Raw genomic sequence first — 24,674 nt, forward strand, 5'->3', positions numbered from 1 at the left:
AAAATTTTAAATGATGAAGAAAATGATTTCTGTACAAAAACAATTGAATTGAATTTTTAAAAATTATTTAGATCATTTATTTAATGAAGCATATATATGTCGCCTCACAGTAAGAAGGTTCTGGGTTCGAATCCTAGCCTGGGCCTTTCTGTGTGGAGTTTGCATGTTCTCCCTGTGTCCATATGGGTTTCCTCCTAAAATCCAAAGACATGCAGGTAGGCTAACTGGAGACTCCTGTAGGTATGAGTGTGTGAGTGAATGGTGTGTGCCCTGCGATAGATTGGCGACCTGTCCAGAGTTCTGCCTCTCACCAAGTGCATCCTGGGATAGGCTCCAGCACCTCCCGCATCCCTGACTTGGGTAAGCAGGTATAGATAATGGATAGATAAGTGGGTATTGATAATGGATGTATAAGCGGGTGTAGATAATTGATGGATAAACGGGTATGGATAATTTATGGATAAGCGGGTATAGAGAATGGATTGATAAGCTTTGTCACAAAACAGCAAGTAATTTTTCGGTTTTAACATGATACACGACTGCAGTTCAAGTAAACAAACATTTTGATTTTACATTTTTGTGTCTGTGACTTACTAAGTACCAGAAAAAAGCTGTGTCAACCAACACCTGTGGCAGCCGGTCTCCCCTACTTACGGACTGCACTGTATACAGCCTCTCTCTCACTCACTCACTCTCGTAGGCATGTAATTAGGTGAAATACATGTAATTATATTTTTAAATTTTTTCATGAATATTGAAAAGTTCAGTTTTCTTAGAAATTTTGGAATAACGTAGCATTTTGTACAATGCTGAGATCGTAGCGCTTCTGTTTCCTGGACTTAAATTTCACGTTTTTGTTCGGTCCAATTCGTGTTTGCTCACTCTGAATCCCTGTTCTTCTCCTAGCCCAGTGACATAGGCGACGAAGTTTTCATTTGTAGTGATGTTACGGGAAAGACGTTCCTTTTAAATTTTCACGAATGACCACCAAGTGAAGCAAATATAGTCTAAAATATCAGTTTTTCTGCTGATGATGCTGCACCAGTCAGTTGAAGGATTTCGTTGTTTCGTTTTTTGCAGGAAAAAAACGGAAAAATTGAGTGTAACGGTAGTTAAAAAAAGAGACTGAAGCGCTCTTGTTTGGGGAAAGCGAAGGGAGGGGCGATATTCTGACTTCAAGCCAGGCAAAAATGTGTACAGTGGGAAAAAGTCTGCGAAAAAGGGAACTTGCGATCAGAGAGATGGGACAGAGGGTGGACACAACGTCCTACCGCATCTCTTGATAAAGTAGAGCTAGGAAAAAACAGATATCAAAAGGCAGCTAAGAAAGAAGAATAACTTGCTAGTTTGATAGAAGGGAAAGACTGAGCGAGAAACCGAGAGAACGGAAAAGAGGAGGGGGGGAACGGAGAAAGCAGGCCAGCGGGTCGGTACGGAACAAGCGGCGATGTAGCTGACCCGCCGCGCTCGATTCATGGTAAGTCCGCAGGCAGCGGTTATAAACCGACAGGAGAAGCGTTCGATGCGATCAAACATAAAATACTGAGTTTTTTTAAAAGCATAAGACTAGAAAATTGGTTTTACCGAATCCTCTGCGAATCACATAACCCAGTCTACGCTCTACCATAAAGGAAAAATGACCCGTAGCTACTGTGAGCCATGTCTCATTCTGCATTAATGTGTGCATACTCGCTTTCTCTGCCATTAGGCGTGCTGGTTCGTTGGGCACTGGGCGTGTTTCGTTGGGTTTTTAAACTTTAACTCAGACTTTAATTTCCATTCAAAAAGAAAAGCTCCTTGCGCTCGCGTCTATTTATGATGATAATTCTGAAGCGTTGTCTGTGTCTTGTATTTGTTGGTATGTGTACCTTGAGAGCGTGTGTGCGTGTGTGTACGAGTGTATGTGTCCATGTGTGTATGTTCATGTGCTTTTGAGAGTCTGCATTTGTGTGTGTGTGTGTGTGTGTGCGTATGTAGAGGGAGTGTGTACGTGTCTGTATGTATGAGAGAGACAGTAAGTGTGTGTGTGAGAGTGATTATGTTTCAATATCAGAGTGTGTGTGTATATGTGTGTGAGAGTGTGTATGTGTGTGAAAATTAGTGTGTGCATGTGTTTTCATATAAGAGTGTGTGTATTTGAGACAGTGTGTCTGAGAGAGTATGTGCATATATGTGTTTGTGTGTGAGAGTGTGTGTGCAGTGTTTTTGCAGTATGTGTGTGCATGTATGTGTGTGTGTGCATGCAGTGTGTGTGTGCATGCGTGTGTGTCCGCGTGCATGTATGTATGTGTGTGTGTGTGTGTGTGCATGTGTGCAAGCAGTGTGTGTGAGGTGTGTGTGCAGCTGTCTGTCTTTTTGTCCGTCTGCTGTCTGGTGAGGCTGTCAGCACAGTGAGTGGAAAGAAGCTTAAGTAAAATGTATTCTTTGTTTTTTCCTTTCTATAACATTTATGTTTTAAAAATGTAAATATGTTTTTCATGCCTCTAAATAAATGGACGAAAATAGCAAGAGACAGAGAAGGAGAGAGAGCGGGTGGGGGAGTGATACTCTTTAGTGCTGGATCAGGGTGGAGCAGCTTGGCTGTGCAGCAAATAGAGAAAGAAAGAGAGTGGAGAGAGAAAAAGAGAGAGAGGGTGTATAGAGTTTATTCTGGGAGTCTGTTACTTGGAGAGTGTTGGACAGTGAAAGTGGTTTGAGTGATGCTGAATTTTCCACAGTGGACTGGAGAGACATGGAAGGAGGGGGGAGAGAGGGAAAGAGTGAAAGAGAGGGTGGGTAGGAGAGAGGGAGAGGGGTGGAAGGGTTGTGTTTCTGGAGAGTGGATGGGGGTGGGGATTGAATGAGGTGTATTCTCTGCACATAGAAAGCACAGTGGGCCTGTACTCCCAAGCTAGCTGGATGAGCTACTGTTTGCCTCAGGAGAATGTGTGAATGCATTTCCAGTTATTTTAAAACAGAATTGCAAGACTCCATACTCTCCATCTCTCTCTCTCTCTCTCTCTCTCTCACACACACACACACACACTCTCTCTCTCTCTCTCTCTGTCTCTCTCTCTCTCACACGCATACACACTCTCTCTGTGTCTCTATCTCTCTCACTCTCTCTCTCTCCCTGCCCCCTCACGTCACCAGAGAAAAATAAAGGCAGGAAGTCAAACAGAAGAATCGCAGTCATCCAGACAGAGGTGTTCTCAAGTAGAGTTACAGTGTGCTCTAGAATGTACAGTACAGTATAGATACACTGTTACAGTCAGCCTTATAGTGCCTGCAGTACAGTATACATACACTGTTACAGTCAGCCTGTGTTTACAATCAAAGAAGTCTCCTCCTCTGTCCTCAACCCTGCCCACCTTCGTTGACGGCAAGAAACACCCTTGAGCACAGCAAACGTAGCTAGCTGGATAGCTAGAGGTTACTTACAGGTCCAACAGAAAACATGCCAACATGTTGCTTTCCATCCCCTTGGTGAACTTCAGCTGTATATGTAACGAAATAAATTAAATAAACAACATTACATTACATTACATTCATTTAGCAGACGCTTTTATCCAAAGCGACGTACAAAAAAGTGCATTTTCATGATCGTAGACAACTGCTGAACACGGGTTCAGTAAGGTACAATTACTTATTTTGTAAAGCTATTTCTAGCCGAGAACAAAGAACACTATCCTGGTCTAACATCTGCAAAGCCAAACTAGGCAGAAGAATAAGCTAGAGTATTAGGACAAATACAGTTTACCAAGAAGTTCAGGGATGGGGCAACATGTAACAAGTGACAGGAAAAAGGGTTTTTTTTTTATTTTTAAAAAAAATATATATATATATACACAGCGTGGTGGTGGTTATTCTAGGTATAGTCTGAAGAGATGAGTCTTCAGGCCACGGCGAAAGATGGATAGTGAGGGGGAGGTTCGGAGAGGGACGGGGAGTTCGTTCCACCACTGGGGAGCTAGGGTGGAGAAGCTCTGTGATCCCTTTGGGCGGGTGGGAGGGGTTGCAAGACGCCCTGCTGCTGCAGAGCGGAGTGGTCGAGCAGGCACATAGAATTGAGTCATGTCCTGCAAGTAGGGGGCTGTCCTGTTGGCGGCAGTGTAGGCAAGGGTCAGGGCTTTGAATCGGATCCTGGCAGCGACCGGTAGCCAGTGAAGTGATCGCAGCAGAGGAGTGACGTGGGAGAATTTGGGGAGGTTGTAGATGAGTCGGGCAGCAGCATTCTGAATCATCTGTAGTGGCTGTATGGCACAAGCTGGCAGGTTTGCAAGGAGAGAGTTGCAGTAATCAAGGCGAGAGGTCACCGTAGCCTGGACGAGCAGCTGGGTGGAGTGCGTCGTCAGGTATGGTCGAATCCTCCTGATGTTGTATAGGAGGAATCTGCAGGACCGTGATGTTGCCTTGATGTGCTCCTTGAGGTCCAGCTGGTCATCCAGGACCACCCCAGGCTCTTTGCAGAGTGAGAGGCAGTCACTGTGGTGCCATCAACCGTGATTGAGAGTTCACGAAGCAAGGAGGTCTTGTACGGGAAGAAGAGCAGCTCAGTTTTGTTGAGGTTGAGCTTCAGATGGTGGCTGGCCATCCAAGTGGAGATGTCAGCCAGGCAGGAAGAGATCTTATCATTGATCTGTGTGGCCGAGGGGGGAAAGAAAAGAAGAGTTGTGTGTCATCTGCATAACAATGATAGGAAAACCATGTGAATTAATGACTGAACCAAGAGATCTGGTGTATAAGGAGAACAGCAGAGGACCCAGTACAGATCCCTGCGGCACTCCCGTAACAAGTGGATGAGAGGCAGAGGCAGACCCCTTCCAGGTGACCTGGTAGGTCCTATCTGCAAGATAGGAAGAGAACCAAGACAGGGCAGTCCCGGCAATTCCCAACCCAGCCAAGGTGGAGAGGAGTATTTTATGGTTGACCGTGTCAAAAGCTGCAGACAGGTCAAGAAGGATCAGGACAGAGGAGAGGCGTGAGGCTCTTGCAGTGGCAAGTGCCTCCATCACAGCTAGTAGTGCAGTCTCTGTTGAGTGCCCGGATCGGAAGCCAGACTGGTGAGGGTCTAGCAGGTTGTTCTGATGGAGAAAAGAGGTTAATTGTTTAAGAACTGCTCGTTCGAGGGTTTTGGACAGAAAGGGTAGAAGGGATACGGGTCGATAATTTGTTACATCGGAGGGATCTAAGGTGGGTTTTTTGAGTAGTGGGGTAACACGAGCCGTCTTAAAAACAGAGGGAACATGACCAGAGGAGAGAGAGGAATTAACAATGGAAGACAGATAGGGAAGGAGCTCGCTGGAGATAGATTGGAGAACTTTAGATGGGATGGGGTCAAGTGGACAGGTGGTTCCGCGATGAGAGGTGATGAGTTGTAATACATCGGAGTCCTCCAGCATTTCAAAGGAGGTCAGTGTGGCTGTGGGGTTGTCCTGGGGGGTTGGGGGGCTCACTGGATGGGTGAAGGAGTTCCGGATTGTAGCCACCTTTCCTTCAAAGGCGGCCAGAAAGTCATCTGCGGAGAGGGAAGAGGGAGGTGGGGGTGGAGGAGGAATGAGGAGGGAAGAGAAGGTGGAGAATAGTTTACGTGGATTAGAGACACATGCGCTGATCTTGGATTGGAAAAAAGAGGCTTTTGCAGACGTGAGGGCAGATGTAAAAGTCGCCAGCAGGGTATGGTATGCGGTCAGGTCATCAGAGGATCGGGATTTTCTCCACTTTCTCTCTGCAGCCCGCAGTGATGTTCTGCTGGAAATGTGCGAACAAGGCAAAGTTTTTATAAATGATACCATGTCATTCTACAATCAATATCTGGGACTAAATATTGAATAAATACATAACCTTACAATTAGTTTTATGCGTAGAGATGTCCCTTTTGAGACTGAGTGGTCATATACTGTCTTGGATAATCCATTTGTGAAATATACGCACATTTGTGATGCCCGGGTACCTTAGTTTACGGCGTTGTCGCCCTTTTTAGTACAGTCTAGCTTGATTGACAATTAATTTATTCAGTAGGTGAGAGTATAAGCTTTCTAACGATGTATAACGTCTAATTTTGCTTTTGGAATAGCGTTTCATAGGTCTCTTCTAGGTCTCTGTCTTAGTTTTTAAAAATGAAAAAGCAAAAATTCTCTTTTTGCATTCAGACAGGTGAGAAATAAGTATTCTGCAATCATGTTTGAAGATATTTATGATAGAATGTAAATTTCACTTTCAAAAAATGGCCGAAATACAGTAGAATTTTATCATTCAGAAGGATCGCAAATCATGTTTGTTCAACAGCCCAGTAAAAAAGGGGGAAGTAGTGTGCATGTGTGTACCTGTAGGGGGCAGTAGTGTGCATGTGTGTACCTGTAGGAGGCAGTAGTGTGCATGTGTGTGTCTGCAGGGGGCAGTAGTGTGCATGTGTGTACCTGTAGGAGGCAGTAGTGTGCATGTTTGTGCCTGCAGGGGGCAGTAGTGTGCATGTGTGTACCTGTAGGAGGCAGTAGTGTGCATGTGTGTACCTGTAGGAGGCAGTAGTGTGCATGTGTGTGTCTGCAGGGGGCAGTAGTGTGCATGTGTGTACCTGCAGGGGGCAGTAGTGTGCATGTGTGTACCTGTAGGGGGCAGTAGTGTGCATGTGTGTGTCTGCAGGGGGGCAGTAGTGTGCATGTGTGTGTTTGCAGGGGGGCAGTAGTGTGCATGTGTGTACCTGTAGGGGGCAGTAGTGTGCATGTGTGTGTCTGCAGGGGGGCAGTAGTGTGCATGTGTGTACCTGCAGGGGGCAGTAGTGTGCATGTGTGTATCTGTAGGGGGCAGTAGCGTGCATGTTATTGCCTGTAGGGGGCAGTAGTGTGCATGTGTGTGTCTGCAAGGGGGCAGTAGTGTGCATGTGTGTGTTTGCAGGGGGGCAGTAGCGTGCATGTTATTGCCTGTAGGGGGCAGTAGTGTGCATGTGTGTGTCTGAAAGGGGGCAGCAGTGTGCATGTGTGCGCCTGTAGGGGGCAGTAGTGTGCATGTTATTGCCTGTAGGGGGCAGTAGTGTGCATGTGTGTGTCTGCAGGGGGGCAGTAGTGTGCATGTTATTGCCTGTAGGGGGCAGTAGTGTGCATGTTATTGCCTGTAAGGGGCAGTAATGTGCATGTGTGTGCCTGTAGGGGGCAGTAGTGTGCATGTGTGTACCTGTAGGGGGCAGTAGTGTGCATGTGTGTGTCTGTAGGGGGCAGTAGTGTACATGTTATTGCCTGTAGGGGGCAGTAGTGTGCATGTGTGTACCTGTAGGGGGCAGTAGTGTGCATGTGTGTGTCTGTAGGGGGCAGTAGTGTACATGTTATTGCCTGTAGGGGGCAGTAGTGTGCATGTTATTGCCTGTAGGGGGCAGTAGTGTGCATGTGTGTACCTGTAGGGGGCAGTAGCGTGCATGTTAATGCCTGTAGGGGGCAGTAGTGTGCATGTTATTGCCTGTAGGGGGCAGTAGTGTGCATGTGTGTACCTATAGAGGAGCAGAAGGCACACACATGTAGCTGCACCCTTTGCCTAACAGGGCACTAAGCAGTTCAGGCCTTCTTTCCATAGTTTGTTTTTGTTTCTCCCTCTCTTCTCTCTTCCCCCTGCTGGAATTTCCCTCTCCTCTTACTTTTTAATTTTCCCATCTTTCTACATCCATCTGGTGCTTGACACAATGCCACAATATGTTTCTTGTGAAAGCAGTTTCCCCTTAATTACTGTCAGATGATCAGGAGTGAGACAGAAAGAGAGGGATGGAGAGAGAGGGAGAAGCATAGGAGAGCTTGAGTGAGCCATGGAAAGAGGGAGTGGGTGAAAGTGAGAGAATGAAATGGAGAAAAGAATAAATTAAAGTGAATAACTAGAGTCAATGTTGCAGTGGATCCGTTACTTGGGTTTACTGATATCACTGTGTTAAAATAGCTCCAGTGCTTAAGTGTGTGTATATATGTGAGTGCATGTGTGCGTGTATGTGTGAGTACAGGTGTGTATGTGTGTATGTGTGAATTTGGGCATGTGCAAGTGTGTATGTGTGTGTGTGTGTGTGTGTTTGCGTGAGAAAGACAGACAGATAGATAGATGTGGGACATGTTTCTTTTGGCCCAGTGGTTCCCATATCTCACTTCTACGCGGTGCAGTGGTCCATGTGGTTATTTCAGATCACATCCTCTTATTGGTATGGGCAGGCCTGGGTCTGCATGGTTCCTAGGGTTACAGTGCCTGGAGCAGACTCCATTTCCTGCTACTTGTCACTCTTTACTTACTGCCAGGCAGGGGTACATATCTTTAATGTATTGTGCACATAATTGTAATTAAGGAAAACAATGTTTTAAAAAGAATGTATACTATTGATGCAAGCTTTTACATAAAATATTTCAAGTTTATTGAGTGTCATTGATGCTGAGAATTTTTTTACCCACGAAAATAATCGGTCATCCTCCTGCCAGCGGCAACTGATGAGCTGAAAATTGGTGGGGTGCAAAACTTTCCTTTAAACTAATCATCGATCTCAAACTGTTTTCATTCATTTTCAGTGATTAACAACCATGCAAATGATCTGACTAAGCAACTGGAAAGGGACACAGCTTCTTCGCATTGTGTTAGGGAGATTAAATGATAAATGCGATTTAGAAAAAATCAGTTTTAATCACTAAGCAGTGGCGAAATCTTCCCCTGATTTTCCTTGAGTATCAATACAATTAATCCACAAAATAGGCTACTCAATACTATCATATATAGCCAGCTCTCCCCAAATAGGCAGTTGGATCAGCGATGGCGTCCCGTTGTGTATGTAATAAATATGCGCCAGTTGTTGTCGTCACTCCTCATTCCGTTTTGTTTTTGTTATGTTATGTTTCGTTGGCTGACGATATGGACGAGGATTCCGTGTATTTTGGTCTGTTTTTGGTTTTTCTTTATAGCGTATCCTCCACTGACCATCACTGGTGCATGCATCACAAAAACTATTACACTACTAACTAACGTGTATAACCGAAATATTTTGAGCAGTAATACTTACATAGCAATGATAAAATTTTATCCGTGTTTAGTAGATGGAGACGGAGACAGAGACAGTAAATCAACGATACAGTTCAATCCGCTTCTGTTTTGCTCCAGAAAACGATGTCAGATAGGTCTATCAGCAAATATATGGCTTAGCTATGCCCAGAAGTCCCCAATAATAATAATATTTTCCAAGAAATTACGAAAAATCGTTAAAAACGTTTTGTTAGGTGCAGCGTCTTTTACTGCTGCCACGAAGTGAATGCGTAAGTGAATGCGATGATAAGAACATTTTCGGTTACGCTGACCTATAAAGTGCTATTCCAAAAGCAAAATTAGACATGTTATACATCGTTAGAAAGCTTATACTCTCACCTACTGAATAAAAGAATTGTCAATCAAGCTAGACTGTACTAAAAAGGGTGACAACGCCGTAAGCAACACCTGTGGTATTACGCACAGCTATTTTGGAAGGTACCCAGGCATCACAAATATGTGTATATTTCACAAACCGATTGTCCAAGACAATATATGACCACTCAGTCTCAAAAGGGACATCTCTACGCGTAAAACAAATAGTAAGGTTATGTATTTATTCAATATTTTGTCCCAGATATTGACTGTAGAATGACATGGTATCATTTTTTAAACCTTTGTCTCGTTTATTTCGTTATTCAGTGAGCAGTGTTTTCACTGATGTTTATTGGCATATCTTAGGGCTATTGTCGGTTTTATCTTGTTGCTATGACAGTATACGATTTTTGAGTGGCATTTATATTAGCTTCTCTACCGACCTAGCTTACGGAAGAGGAGGTGAAGAGACCGTATGCGGAGTCACAAAACTGACGTAATGTGAAACCAATCAGTGAATACCTACGTCATTAAGCCTGCCCACCCGAACGGTTTGTAATCGTTCCGTGCCAAACCGATTCCAGGTGGAAACAGCATTGGAACCGTTCCTCTCCGTGCTCAGAACTGTTTGGCCCTGCGGTGGAAAAGGAGCTTAACAGTTCTGCATGGAATAGGTGGAAGCTGCCACCTGTCCTAAATCACACGGTTTACCCCCATCCCTTCAAAATACTAAATCACAGTTTACCCCCATCCCTTCAAAATATTAAATCACACAGTTTACCCCCATCCCTTCAAAATATTAAATCACACAGTTTACCCCCATCCCTCCAAAATACTAAATCACGCAGTTTACCCCCACCTTTCCAAAATACAAAATCACACAGTTTACCCCCATCCCTCCAAAATACCAAATCACAATTTACCCCCATACCTCCAAAATACTACATTCAGTACAATATGCTTTACTGGCAGAATAATACACGTTTCTAATACTGCCAGGGAAATACCGATAAAAATTAAATTAGTTTATTAATATCTCTCTCGCTCTCTCTCTCTCTCTCTCTCTCACACACACACATACACACGCAATCTCTCTCTCTCAAACACACACAATCTTTCTCTTGCACACACACACACACACACACACACTCTCTCTCTATCTCACACACACACATACTCTCTCTCTCCCTCTCTCAGGGCTCGGAGGCTGTAGAAGACTGTGTGCAGGGGGCACTCTCGTCTTTGTACCCCCCATTCGAGAGTACGGCCCCTCCACTTCTCTCCCAGGTAAATCTCCAGTCAGAGAGCATGCTGGGATATTGGAGGACTGAGCATGGAGAATTGCTTATTTTCCTTTCATTCGATTCTGAAACAGGAGCAACATGCAGTCATGCTCAGCCTGACTCCTAGGCCAGGCTTAAACACACAGTCATGCTCAGCCTGACTCATAGGCCTGGTTTAAACACACAGTCATGCTCAGCCTGACTCATAGGCCTGGCTTAAACACACAGTCATGCTCAGCCTGACTCATAGGCCTGGCTTAAACTCACAGTCATGGTCAGCCTTATTCATAGGCCTGGTTTAAACACACAGTCATGGTCAGCCTGACTCATAGGCCTGGCTTAAACTCACAGTCATGGTCAGCCTTATTCATAGGCCTGGTTTAAACACACAGTCATGCTCAGCCTGATTCATAGGCCTGGCTTAAACACACAGTCATGCTCAGCCTGACTCCTAGGCCTGGCTCAGTGAGGTAACTGTCTGAAGCTCCCAGGGCAGCTGTCTGGGAAACTCTAGTTTTTTGGAGGAAAAGTCATTAAGTATTTTAAAGTGAAGGTCCAGCAGTGTTCACATTGAGGAATAATAATAACAATAATAATAATAATAATAATATGTACTTTCCCTGGATATAGGTTTTCTCTGTGCTGGAGTCGACCTATCAGCATGACAGTCTGAGATACCTCCTGGACTACTTCATCCCAGCTAAACACCTACTGCAGAGACTACAGCAACATGCATGTGTGAGTGCACTCTTACACACACACATACACACACACACTCACTCACACACTCACACACACACACACACACTCACAGACACACAGACACACACACACACACACACACACACACACATACACACACTCACACTCACACACACATATACTCACACACACACATTCTCTCTCAGGCACTGTTAGTTTGGGCTGTTTTGATGGTTGCTGTGTGAAACTGTCTGGGACAGGAGAGAGAGACTGAGTCATTCTGATAATCTGTTCCATATGTGACTCTACAGCCTGGGAGACTGTGGAGAGAGGGAGGGACAGAGAGGGGAGAGAAAGAGAGAGGGGAGAGGGGGAGAGAAGGGAGAGGGGGAGAGAAGGGGACAGAAAGTGAGGGAGGAAGAGAGAGGGAGGGGGGTAGAGAGGGAGAGAGGTAGGAGGTAGAGAGGGAGAGTGGGTGAAAGAAGGGGAAAGAGGGGGTAAGGGAGGGAGGGAGAGAGAGAGGGAGAGAATGGTAAAGAGGGAGTTAGGGAAGGAGGGGCAGAGGCTGAGGAAGAGGAGTGGTCAGTCAAATTATTAGAACTTTGATTTAGAGATGGGGGATGGTTACAGGGAGAACAAGACAGTGTATGTGCAGAGGAGAGAGACTGAGCATGTGCGAGAAAGAGAGAGGAGAGTGAACATATGTGAGAAAGACAGAGGCAGCAAGGGCATGTGGGAGGAAGAAACGGAGAGAACTAGAGTATGTCAGAGAGAGAGGGAGCGAGACTGTGAGAAAGAGAGAAAAAATCTGTGTTTATTTAAAACTCCTATCAAGGGAAAACTCAGGTCATAGCACAGGAAATGAGTCACTACATCATTTTAAACACAGGGGAGGGGTTTCACACAGGGAGAGGAGTTACACACAGGGGGAGGGGTAAAACTCAATGGGAGGAGTTGCACACAGGGGAGGAGTTACACACAGGGGGAGGGGTAAAACTCAATGGGAGGAGTTGCACACAGGGGAGGAGTTACACACAGGGGAGGGGTAAAACTCAATGGGAGGTTGCACACAGGGGAGGAATTACACACAGAGGGGAGTTGCACATAGGGGAGGGGTAAAACTCAATGGTAGGAGTTGCACACAGGGGGAGGAGTTACACACAGGGGGAGGGGTAAAACTCAATGGGAGGAGTTGCACACAGGGGAGGAGTTACACACAGGGGGAGGGGTAAAACTCAATGGGAGGAGTTGCACACAGGGGGAGGAATTACACACAGAGGGAGGAGTTGCACATAGGGGGAGGGGTAAAACTCAATGGGAGGAGTTGCACACAGGGGAGGAGTTACACACAGGGGGAGGGGTAAAACTCAATGGGAGGAGTTGCACACAGGGGGAGGAGTTACACACAGGGGGAGGGGTAAAACTCAATGGAGGAGTTGCACACAGGGGAGGGTAAACTCAATGGGAGGAGTTGCAAACAGGGGGAGGAGTTGCACACAGGGGGAGGGGTAAAACTCAATGGGAGGAGTTGCACACAGGGGGAGGAGTTACACACAGGGGGAGGGGTAAAACTCAATGGGAGGAGTTGCACACAGGGGGAGGAATTACACACAGAGGGAGGAGTTGCACATAGGGGGAGGGGTAAAACTCAAAGGGAGGAGTTAGACACAGAGGGAGGAGTTACACACAGGGGAAGGAGGTAAAACTCAAAGGGAGGAGTTAGACACAGGGGGAGGAGGTACACACAGGGGGAGGAGGTGCACAGAGAGGGAGGAGTTACACACAGGGGGAGGGGTTATACACTCGGAGAGGTGGTGGGGGGTGGAGCCAGGCTGACCAAGCTGACTTTTTATCGTGTGATAAATATAAATCAAAACCTTCAATGTGACATTTAATAAAAAACGTTTGCTGTTCAGGAGAAGAATGAATGTAACTGGGAGGGAACACTTCATGAATTATTGGAGATGGAGCCTAGTCGCTCTATATGTCTGTGAGCCAAGAGTAGAAAGTTCTAGATTAGATTTGAGTCGGGTTTGGGTTGGGACTATTTTAGAATCTGTCTCGGTTGGGGCTATTTTAGAATCTGTCTCAGGTATGGGGTTCTAGCGTATTTTAGCCTCAGTGCTCTGGGTTTAGGTCACGTCAGGTCAGGTGAGCCATTATGTTCCTGTGAGTAAATATAATAGGCACACTGCTGCCTCTGCTGGTATGGAGCAGGAAATACACTCATCCAGAGGAGTCAGTCATTTTGTGGTTACCTATTCCTCTCTATGGTTACTCTCTCCTCTCTATGGTTACGCTCTTTTCTCTATATGGTTACCTTCTCTCTATGGTTACCTTCTCTCTATGGTTGCCCTCTCCTGTCTACAGTTATTCTGTCCTCTCTTCGGCTACCCTCCCCATTTTATGGGTACCCACTCCTCTCTATGGTTACGCTTTCCTCTCTTTGGTTACCCTCTCCTCTCAATGGTTACCCTCTCCTCTCTATGGTTACTCTCTCCTCTCTATGGTTATTCTCTCCTCTCTATGGTTACTCTCTCCTTGCTATGGTTACCCTCTCCTCTCTATGGTTACTCTCTCCTCTTTATGGTTACTCTCTCCTCTCTATGGTTACTCTCTCCTTGCTATGGTTACCCTCTCCTCTCTATGGTTACTCTCTCCTCTTTATGGTTACTCTCTCCTCTCTATGGTTACTCTCTCCTTGCTATGGTTACCCTCTCCTCTCTATGGTTACTCTCTCCTCTTTATGGTTACTCTCTCCTCTCTATGGTTACTCTCTCCTTGCTATGGGTACCCTCTCCTCTCTATGGTTACTCTCTCCTCTCTGTGGTTACTCTCTCCTCTTTATGGTTACCTTCTCTCTCTCCCTTGCAGTCACAGTACCTGGGCTGTCTGTTCCTACATGCTGGCTGGCCGCTGTGTCTTGGAGACAGGGTGGTGGTACAACTGTCCACACTGGACTGGCGGCTCTTGCGCAGTACTGACTTCTACCTGCAGGTGGTGCCCTTCTCCACACGCTGCCCTCGCCTGGCCCTGAAGTGCCTGGCCCCCGGGGGCCGCAATGTGCAGGAGGTGCTGGTGCCGGAGTCACAGCACGCTCTGGTGTTCACCCCAGAGTGGCTTCACTGCATCAATAAGGAGCGAGGATTCCAGAGAGAGGGTGAGCAGTGGGCGGAGGAGGGTGGGGGGGTTGGGGAGCGAGGGAGTCGGGTGGGTAGTGCAGGAGTCAGGGGGGAGTGGCGGGGGAGGGAAGTGGGGCGTGAGGATGGGCGGGGACTCTTGGTCATCTTTTCCTCTTTGTTAGGTCCCCCTTGCAAAAGAGATTTCAATCTCACTAGGGTTTTACTGATTTAATAATGGCTCAGTAAACAAAATAACTATCACTGAAACACCTTGAGCCCTGTGTAAGGTAGGTCCTTTACACACATCTTTAAACTGTTTCTCTTCCCCTTTCTCTCTCTCTCCCTGTCTCACTCTCTCTTTCTTCCTGTTACACACTCTCTCTCTCTCTCTCTTTCTCGCTCTCTCTCTCATTCTCTCTCCCTCCCTCTCTCTCTCTGCAGGAGGAGGTGGGTTGGACACATGTCTGGTGAGCACAGGTGAGGGCATGGTCAGGTTGCCATGGGAGGAGGTGGTCTATCCTAAGTTTGTGTCCAGCCCTTCCCCCAGCTCCCCTTGCGAGACAGACTCCTGGTCCTGGGATGAGGATGAAGACTCTGCCCCTGATGCAGAGACCCCGCCCCTCCTCAGGAAACATGGGACCCTGGGGGAGGAGCCAGCTGGCGAGTATGTGCAGCTGCTGGAGCCTCGTGATGGGCCTGAGGGCGGGGCAGAGGCCGGGTCAGAGGGCGGGGCTGATGGGGGGACGGAGTCCAGGCAGAGGTACCTGGAGATGCATGGGATCTGCAAGACCAAGACGCTGCCGCTCTGTCGCAGGGGGCGGGGCCTGAGGCTGCGGCGCGGGAAGGCTTGGGCTCACGGAAAACACGACCCCCTGGGGGGCCGGAGGGGCGTGGCCACGCGCAGAGACAGCCCCCACACCCCCACGGGGGCCCAGGGCCTCCTGTCCCGCCCTGTACCCCGAGTCATCGACCTGGAGAGAGAGGGAGCGGAGGGGCCTGTCCAGGAGAGGAGGCCGGGAGTCGGCAGAGAGCGGGAGGGAGCCAATCAGGTAGCAGATCAGCACTTGGAAGGGGAGGGCCAATCAGATGAGGACACGCTGTCACGCTCAGGATTTCCTCTGGACCAAACAGAGCGGTTGTTGGTGGGCGGGGCCGGAGGAGCGGTGGATGATGATCCATCTTCGGCTGGAGCTGCCAGAGGCACTGAGAATACTGAAAGACCATTGGATGGAGCTGCCAGAGGCACTGAGAATACTGAAAGACCATTGGATGGAGCTGCCAGAGGCACTGAGAATACTGAAAGGCCATTGGATGGAGCTGCCAGAGGCACTGAGAATACTGAAAGGCCACTGGATGGCAGTTGTCGAACTCAAAGGCTGTCTGAAGAAACATCATCAGCCCAGATGGACAGATCTCCAGCAGACAGAACCTCAGTCCAGGACAAGACTACTGAGGGTAACCTTAACTCTGACCCAAACCCTGCCCCCACCACAGAACTGGGGCATGGTGGGATGCTGGAGGATAGACTGTGTCTTAGAGGCAAGGAAGTGAAGACAGCAGGATTTAGAGCTCCCAGGTACACACTACCTGTATTCCCACACAGGTACACACTACCTGCAGTCTCACACAGGTACACACTACCTGCAGTCAGACACAGATACACACGACCTGCAGTTTCTCACAGGTACACACTACCTGCAATCCCACACAGGTACACACTACCTGCAGTCTCACACAGGTACACACTACCTGCAGTTTCACACAGGTACACACTACCTGCAGTTTCACACAGGTACACACTACCAGTAGTCCCACACAGGTACACACTACCTGCATTCTGACATAGGGACACACTACCTGCAGTTTCACACAGGTACACACTACCTGCAGTCCCACACAGGTACACACTACCTGCAGTTTCTCACAGGTACACACTACCTGCAGTTTCACACAGGTACACACTACCAGTAGTCCCACACAGGACACACTACCTGCAGTTTCACACAGGTACGCACTACCTGCAGTCTCACATGGGTACACACTACCAGTAGTCCCACACAGGTACACACTGCCTGCAGTCCCACACAGGTACACACTACCTACAGGCCCACACAGGTACACACTACCTGCAGTCTCACACAGGTACACACTACCTGCAGTCCCACACAGGTACACACTACCTGCAGTCTCACACAGATAGAATACACCTGCAGGCAGAGAGTCCATCTGCTTTTGTCTTTATTGAGGGATTCTGGCAAATGTATCGAGTAACCCTGAATGGTGAGTAACCCTAATCCATTACCATTACCCTAAAACCCAAACCCTTTCTGTTAGGAGGAAGAGGAAGGGGAAAGGGGGGAGAGGGAAGGCCAAATCCAGTGGGCGTGGTCAGGGGGGCAGAGACACCCCCCACAAGCCTCAGGGAAAAGCTGAAAAGGACAACAGCCCTGACATAACAGTCAGTGCCAACAGTCAATCAAAGCAGGCCCAGTCAGCAGCGGGGAGGGAAGAGTTCGCACCAGCCAATGAGGAAACAGAGGGGGCGGGGTCACAGAAGCAAGCGGGAGGTTTGTGTCTGGCTCCCCGCAATGTTAATGTAATGCATATCATTACAGAACTCTGCAGTCTCACTATGGGACTGTCATCCTCAGTGAATGTCATTATAAAACTATCATTCATATATATACTGTCACTATATAGCTCATTACAGAATCTCTTTTAATGTTTTTGTGTGTATTCAGAAACCCCGAATGAAATAACCATTTGTCCTTCTTACTCAGAAAACCTAAAGGTCCAATCAGAAATCCTTCTAGATGCCAACAGCCAATCAAACACTGTGTTTCCTGACTGCTGTTCAGAGGATGTCTCATCAGTTAATTCTCCTGACCAATCAGATGGCTTTTCTTGTAAGACTCCTCCTCTCCTTCGGGAACTGGACCCTGAAGTCCTCCAATCAGGATGGCTGATTCTGACAGGTGAGGGGGAAGCGCCACTGAGGGGAGAAAAACGCCATGATTAGAGCACCTTTTCACATCCAGGTTCTGTCATCTTGGGCCAATAGCGTGTCTGACTGTTCTAGGTTCTGTCATCTTGGGCCAATAGCGTGTCTGACTGTTATCCTCCAGGGGGATCTCTGTGAAAGTCAATAGTTAAATAACTGCTGTCATTTTCAATAATTGACATTGGCTTCAGAGAAAAAAAACATTGTCTGTCTAACATTTAAAAATATTGTCTGAAATAATCTGATTGGATTTAACACACAACTGTGGCTTGTGAACATTCCTGTCAATCATGGTTTGTGCTTAATCTGTGGTAATTACTTTATCGGTGTAGAAGATTGGGTTGGTGCAATCAGGATAATTGTTTGACACCTGGCTTGACACAAAGGCTGTTAAAACAAGCGGAGGCAAACTGGTGGCTGTACACATAACATGTCTGGCTTCTCTGTGATCATGCTGTGGTCATGCAGTGGTCATGTACTGGTTGTGTTGTGGTCATGCAGTGGTCATGTACTGGTTGTGTTGTGGTCATGCTGTGGTCATGTACTGGTTGTGTTGTGGTCATGTAGTGGTTGTGTTGTGGTCATGCTGTGGTCATGTACTGGTTGTGTTGTGGTCATGTACTGGTTGTGTTGTGGTCATGTAGCGGTTGTGTTGTGGTCATTATGCTGTGTTTGTATGTGAGATAGACAGATCTTTGGGGAAAGTCTTATTCACTCTCCTGCTCACTCTCCTTCCCTCCTTCTCTCTTTTTCTCTTTCTCTCTCTCTCACTCTCTCTCTCTTTCCCCCCCAGGCACAGTAGACAGGATGGGGCGTGCTGTGGTTACCATAGAAACACAGAACCCACCTGATGGTTTCCAGGACAAGGAGGTGGCCCGTGTGTTGACCTGTTATCATGCCATTACACGGTAATGCACACTACTATTACAACAGACGCTGTTACACTGTAACACACGCTGTTATTACAACAGACAGACTATAACACTGTAACGCACACTACTATTACAACAGAAAGTCTGTAACACTGTTAAAACACACACTGCTATTGCACCAGAGAGCCTGTAACACACACTATTACAACACACTTACTGCACCACAGAGATGAATGTATTTTAGTTACATCACAGAAAGATTAACACACACTGCACTTACACAACAGAGAGACCAACTCACTGCAATATGCTTGTTACACCAGAGAAAGACTGTAACACAGTATTTATTGTTACACTGCAGTGGGAGACTGTAGCATTAACAATACATGCATTTAACAGACACTCTTATCCAGAGCAACTTACACATTTACATTGCATCCATTTATACATCTTGATATATACTGAAGCAATGCAGGAACCATGCTGAAGGGTACAATGACAGTGTCCTACCCAGAAATTGAACCTGCAGCCTTTTGGTTTGCAAGACCAGTTCCTTACCCATTATGCTACACTATAGCACACTGCAGTTACACTGCAGAGGTTACCTCACAGAGTGAAAGACTGTAGCACTGTAACATGTTACTGTTGCAGCACAGAAACACTGTAGCACTGTTGTTCTTTATGGAATAATAAACCCTGGTTACTTTCTCCTTTAATGCATGCCCTGAGGCAGTAATACCCAGCATCGGCTCCCAGGTATGTGTGCAGTAACTGCTGGAGAGTTCCTCGGATCTGATTGGCTGATTACAGCAAATCTGATATTATTCATGTTAACAGCCATGGCCCAGGTCTGGCAGCACTGCTCTATTCCAGCACTGATGCTAACTCTCTTTATCGACCTCATTTTGTCTCACTCTCTATTCCTCTGTCCCATTCCCTCTATCCTTCTCTGTCCCATTCCGCCTTTCCGCCTCTGTCCCGTTCCCTCTCTCCTCCTCTGTCCCATTCCCCCTTTCTGCCTCTGTCCCATTCCCTCTCTCCTCCTCTGTCCCTCCCTCTCAGCCCCTCTGCTAAGGAGAAAGGGGTGACGGTAATTCTGGACTGCAGGCTCTCCCCGCCCTCCGATCTGTGTCTCTCTGCTCTGAAGCTCTTCCAGGTCAGGGCTGGAGGGATGGCAAACTATAAATACTGGCAATAAATACTGGCAATGGCATAATGTAATACTGGTAATACCATAAGTACTGTAAATTGCAAAAATACTGTAATACTGAATACTGTGTGTATGCATGTGCGCGTATGTGTGTGTGTGTTTGCACGTGCGTGTGTGTGCGTGCATGTGCATGTGTGTGCATACGTGTGTGTGTGTGTGTGTGCATGTGTGTGTACATGTGCGTGCGTGTGTGTGTGTGCTTGTGTGTGTGTGCGCGTACGTGCACGTGTGTGTATGTGTGTGTGCGTGTGTGCGTGTGTATATGTGTGTGTGCATGTGTGTAGGACCTGGCTCCTGGGGCTCTGGGTTGTGTGCTGGTTCTGATAGAGGAGCAGCAGAGCCCCACAGCGCTCAACATGGCTGGAGTAGAGGTGAGGACCTCCTGCTCACGGTTTACACTCAGAGCTGCTCAGCTGTTCAGTGTACCTGAGGTAAACCTGCTCGGCACTTCCATCACACCTCCATCTCCTCTTCCTCTCCATCCTCTCCCTCTCCCCCCTGCTTTCTCTCTCAGGTACATTCTGTGTGTGGTACTGGGGTCCTTCAGCAGTTTGTGGACAGGCAGCAGCTGCCCTCAGCTCTGGATGGGGACTTTCAGCATTCACACTCCCAATGGCTCTCCTACCGGCTGGTGAGAGGGAAAGCACCCCAGCACACCTTAACACTGAGCCAGATACAGACTGAGCACTATGCCACACCTTAACACTGAGCCAGATACAGACTGAGCACCCCAGCACACCTTAACACTGAGCCAGATACAGACTGAGTACCCCACCACACCTTAACACTGAGCCAGATACAGACTGAGCACCCCAGCACACCTTAGCACTGAGCCAGATACAGACTGAGCACCCCACCACACCTTAACACTGAGCCAGATACAGACTGAGACCCCACCACACCTTAACACTGAGCCAGATACAGACTGAGCACCCCACACACCTTAACACTGAGCCAGATACAGACTGAGACCCCACCACACCTTAACACTGAGCCAGATACAGACTGAGCACCCCACACACCTTAACACTGAGCCAAATACAGACTGAGCACCCCCCACACCTTAGCACTGAGCCAGATACAGACTGAGCACCCCACCACACCTTAACACTGAGCCAGATACAGACTGAGCACCCCAGCACACCTTAACACTGAGCCAGATACAGACTGAGTACCCCACCACACCATAACACTGATCCAGATACAGACTGAGCACCCCAGCACACCTTAACACTGAGCCAGATACAGACTGAGCACCCCACCACACCTTAACACTGAGCCAGATAAAGACTGAGTACCCCACCACACCTTAACACTGAGCCAGATACAGACTGAGCACCCCAGCACACCTTAACACTGAGCCAGATACAGACTGAGTACCCCACCACACCTTAACACTGAGCCAGATACAGACTGAGTACCCCACCACACCTTAACACTGAGCCAGATACAGACTGAGTACCCCACCACACCTTAACACTGAGCCAGATACAGACTGAGCACCCCACCACACCTTAACACTGAGCCAAATACAGACTGAGCACCCTACCACACCTTAACACTGAGCCAGATACAGACTGAGCACCCCACCACACCTTAACACTGAGCCAAATACAGACTGAGCACCCCACCACACCTTAACACTGAGCCAAATACAGACTGAGCACCCACCACACTTAACACTGAGCCAGATACAGACTGAGCACCCCACCACACCTTAACACTGAGCCAAATACAGACTGAGTACCCCACCACACCTTAACACTGAGCCAGATACAGACTGAGCACCCCAGCACACCTTAACACTGAGCCAGATACAGACTGAGCACCCCACCACACCTTAACACTAAGCCAAATACAGACTGAGCACCCCACCACTTAACACTGACCAGATACAGACTGCCAGCACCATGACACTTAACACTGAGCCAGATACAGACTGGCCAGCCACACTAACACTGCAGCCAAATACAGACTGAGCACCCCAGCACACCTTAACACTGAGCCAAATACAGACTGAGCACCCCACCACACCTTAACACTGAGCCAAATACAGACTGAGCACCCCACCACACCTTAACACTGAGCCAGATACAGACTGAGCACCCCAGCACACCTTAACACTGAGCCAGATACAGACTGAGCACCCCACCACACCTTAACACTGAGCCAGATACAGACTGAGTACCCCACCACACCTTAACACTGAGCCAAATACAGACTGAGCACCCCACCACACCTTAACACTGAGCCAGATACAGACTGAGCACCCCACCACACCTTAACACTGAGCCAGATACAGACTGAGCACCCCACCATGTTTATGGTGAAATACAGTGAAATACAGACTGGCCATAAAGCAGACAGCAGTAGTTTTATTTACTAAGTAATCACTGTCACCCAGAGCACAGTACAGTGGCGTTTCAGAGATAAAAACCTCAGACTGAACAGAGACGAAACCATTCACATACGCACATTATGATTTCATACATCATAACATAGGATTCATCACTGTTCTATCAGTCAAATACATCTGATCATTACTCTATTCCCCTCCCTCACCTGTATTTCAAAGATGGACACTCTCAAACCCACTTCCCTTCATCTTTCCTTTCCAGAGCCTGGAGCGACTGACTGAGCACTGTGAGAGCGCCCTCTCTCTGCTGGAGGAGGCGATGCAGTCCCTGAACACAGAGCCCCTTCCACACAGCACAAAGGTAGCACTATCCAAAATACTGACATACACACACTATACATACACGTGCACACACACCCCCTACACACACACACATACACACACACACCTTGTTTATATAATGCTCAGCAGGGTAGTTTCTGCTTGTGTATTTAATGTTCCACAGGGTTGTTTTTCTGTCTTGTTTATAGTTTAATGTTCAGCAGGGTAGTTTCTCTGTCTTGTTTATAGTTTAATGTTCAGCAGGGTAGTTCCTCTGTCTTGTTTATAGTGTTATGTTCTGGAGGTAGTTGTACGTTTCCAATGGTATCTGCACTTCTTCTGCTTCTTTTCTCTCTTGGGTTTATACCACAACCCCCCTTTTGGGGAATTACTGCACTTCCACCCCTGATCATTGCACTTTTATTTGCATTGTGAGTGCCTTTATTAAGGGAGTCTTCTAAAAGGCAGTTCAGTACCGACCAAAAACACAGCAGTTTACCTAGTTTACCTTTCAGTGCTTCTGTAGATCCATCACTGATTCTATAGGCCCTCTGCTGGTGGCCTGCTGTAATGGCATCCTGAATGAGGGAAATCAGTGGCCACACTGATGTCATTTCTGTTACATTTCCATTGATGGCAGAGAGCTGGAAATTGCTACACAGCTGAACTATACATTTAACACATGCAGGTGGGTGGGTGTTGGTGTAACAGTGTTAAATCTGTAGTGTTAAAGTGCTCTGCAGGGGGCAGGCCAGTGGCTGGAAAGACCAAAACAAAGAGAACTGAAAAACAATCTTACTCTGCTAAAGCCTGTGTCTGTGCACAAGTCAACACTGCATTTCACACACAGTTAGCTCTTTCTATTTAATGCACTGTGTTGGTTTTTGTGTAACGCAGTGTGTTGGTCTCTTTGTAATGCACTGTGTTGGTTTTTGTGTAATGCAGTGTGTTGGTCTCTTTGTAATGCAGTGTGTTGGTCTCTGTGTAAAGCAGTGTGTTGGTCTCTGTGTAAAGCAGTGTGTTGGTCTCTGTGTAATGCAGTGTGTTGGTCTCTGTGTAACGCAGTGTGTTGGTTTTTGTGTAACGCAGTGAGTTGGTTTTTGTGTAACGCAGTGTGTTGGTCTCTGTGTAACGCAGTGTGTCGGTCTTTGTGTAACGCAGTGTGTTGGTCTCTGTTGCAGACAGTGCTGCTCAGTGTGAACAAACACAGAGAGCTGATGACAGGCGTCCTGTCTGACCAAAGACTGACTGAGCTGCAAAGAGTGGGTGGGACTTGGCTGGCGAGCCTGACCAATGGCAGGGCAGGACTGGCACAGACGTCACCTGACTGCAGGTATGCAGAGGTGGTAATATGATATCATTGCTTAGGCTGCAGCTGTACCCCAGGCCTGGAGCACCTATCCTGAAACTTAGCTTCTCATCCTGTCACATCAAACGAGTCACTGAGCATTTCTCCCGAAGAGACATGTATTACTGTGCATGACTGTGTTTGTGCGTGTGCATGTGTGTGTGTGTGTGTGTGTGTGCGTGTACGTCTGTGTGCGTGTGTGTGCGTGCATGCATGTGTGCATGTGTGTACATGCGTGTGCATATGTGCGTGTGTGGATGCGTGTGTGTGCATGCATGTGTGTGCGTCTGTGTGTTTGTGTGTGTACCAGGGCAGCACTTGCCCGGACTTCTGACCTGTACAACAGCGTGGACGACGCACTACACCGATTGGTCCGTGTCTCCAACCAGAGGGGGCGGAGCCTGGATGCCCTGAGCAGGCTGGCCAAACTGCAGGAAAAGCTGGAGAGGGTGAGTATGAGAAAACAGGAAGAAGGGTGGAGCTGAAGGAAGCCATGTAAACTAACTAACCCCTCCCTCCCTCCTTCTGCAGTGTGACAGAGAGGTGGAGCAGGTGGTGGAGCAGGTGGAGGAGTTTAGGGTTCCGCCCCTGTCCCTTAGCAGCTTAGCCCTCAAACAGCAGAAGTACAGAGCCTTCCGAGAGACGGCCATGGTGAGAGAGAGAGAGAGTGTGTGTGAGTGTGTGTGTGCAGTCACAGTGTGTGTGTGTGTGTGTGTGTGTGAGAGAGTCTGTATTCATTTGTGTGAGTGTGTGTGTCTGAGTGAGTGTGTGTATTCACTGTGTATAATTGTGTGTGTGTGTGAGTGTGTGTACTCACTGTGTATTCACTGTGTGAGAGTGTGTCTGTGTGTGTGTGTGTGTGAGTGAGTGTGTGTGTGTGTGTGTGTGAGTGAGTGTGTGTGTGAGTGTGTGTACTCAGTGTTTGTGTGTGAGTGTGTATATTCAATGTGCCTGTGTGTTTGTCTGCAGGAGCTGCAGAAAGAGACAAACACTGTTCTGGCGGAAGTGGAGAACTGGGCAGGGCAGGACTGGGAGGGGCGGGGCTGGGAGGGGCTGGGGGCGGTGCTACAGAAACTACCCTCTGTCAGAGACAAACTGCGTAACATGACACACTGCCTGTCAGATTGCTGGA

General features: G+C 47.7%; 1 protein-coding gene across 6 annotated transcripts in view; it reads left to right on the top strand.

The window, feature by feature from the left end:
* The first annotated feature begins 951 nt into the window (after window positions 1-951).
* arhgef40 (Rho guanine nucleotide exchange factor (GEF) 40) overlaps window positions 952-24,674 on the top strand; it is a 40,861-nt gene continuing 17,138 nt past the window's right edge. For 2 of the 6 annotated variants that reach the window (XR_010331061.1, XR_010331062.1), the window contains exons 1-16: window positions 953-1,477; window positions 10,525-10,614; window positions 11,241-11,348; window positions 14,187-14,472; window positions 14,876-16,010; window positions 16,769-17,001; window positions 17,215-17,409; window positions 18,229-18,343; window positions 19,370-19,463; window positions 19,802-19,888; window positions 20,032-20,148; window positions 22,136-22,234; window positions 23,376-23,527; window positions 23,853-23,991; window positions 24,074-24,193; window positions 24,512-24,674. The exon at window positions 24,512-24,674 is cut by the window's right edge and continues 44 nt beyond it. Coding sequence is in view for 4 of the 6 variants with exons in the window: in XM_064342167.1 (XP_064198237.1) it covers window positions 1,475-1,477; window positions 10,525-10,614; window positions 11,241-11,348; window positions 14,187-14,472; window positions 14,876-16,010; window positions 16,769-17,001; window positions 17,215-17,409; window positions 18,229-18,343; window positions 19,370-19,463; window positions 19,802-19,888; window positions 20,032-20,148; window positions 22,136-22,234; window positions 23,376-23,527; window positions 23,853-23,991; window positions 24,074-24,193; window positions 24,512-24,674 (3,136 nt within the window). In the remaining 2 variants the exon portion in view is untranslated. Of the gene's footprint in view, window positions 1,478-10,524; window positions 10,615-11,240; window positions 11,349-14,186; window positions 14,473-14,875; window positions 16,011-16,768; window positions 17,002-17,214; window positions 17,410-18,228; window positions 18,344-19,369; window positions 19,464-19,801; window positions 19,889-20,031; window positions 20,149-22,135; window positions 22,235-23,375; window positions 23,528-23,852; window positions 23,992-24,073; window positions 24,194-24,511 lie in introns of all 6 variants that reach the window. The other 4 variants (XM_064342167.1, XM_064342165.1, XM_064342164.1 and 1 more) reach the window with 4 other exon arrangements.

Source organism: Anguilla rostrata, chromosome 7, assembly GCF_018555375.3.
Source record: "Anguilla rostrata isolate EN2019 chromosome 7, ASM1855537v3, whole genome shotgun sequence".
Lineage (NCBI taxonomy): Eukaryota > Metazoa > Chordata > Actinopteri > Anguilliformes > Anguillidae > Anguilla > Anguilla rostrata.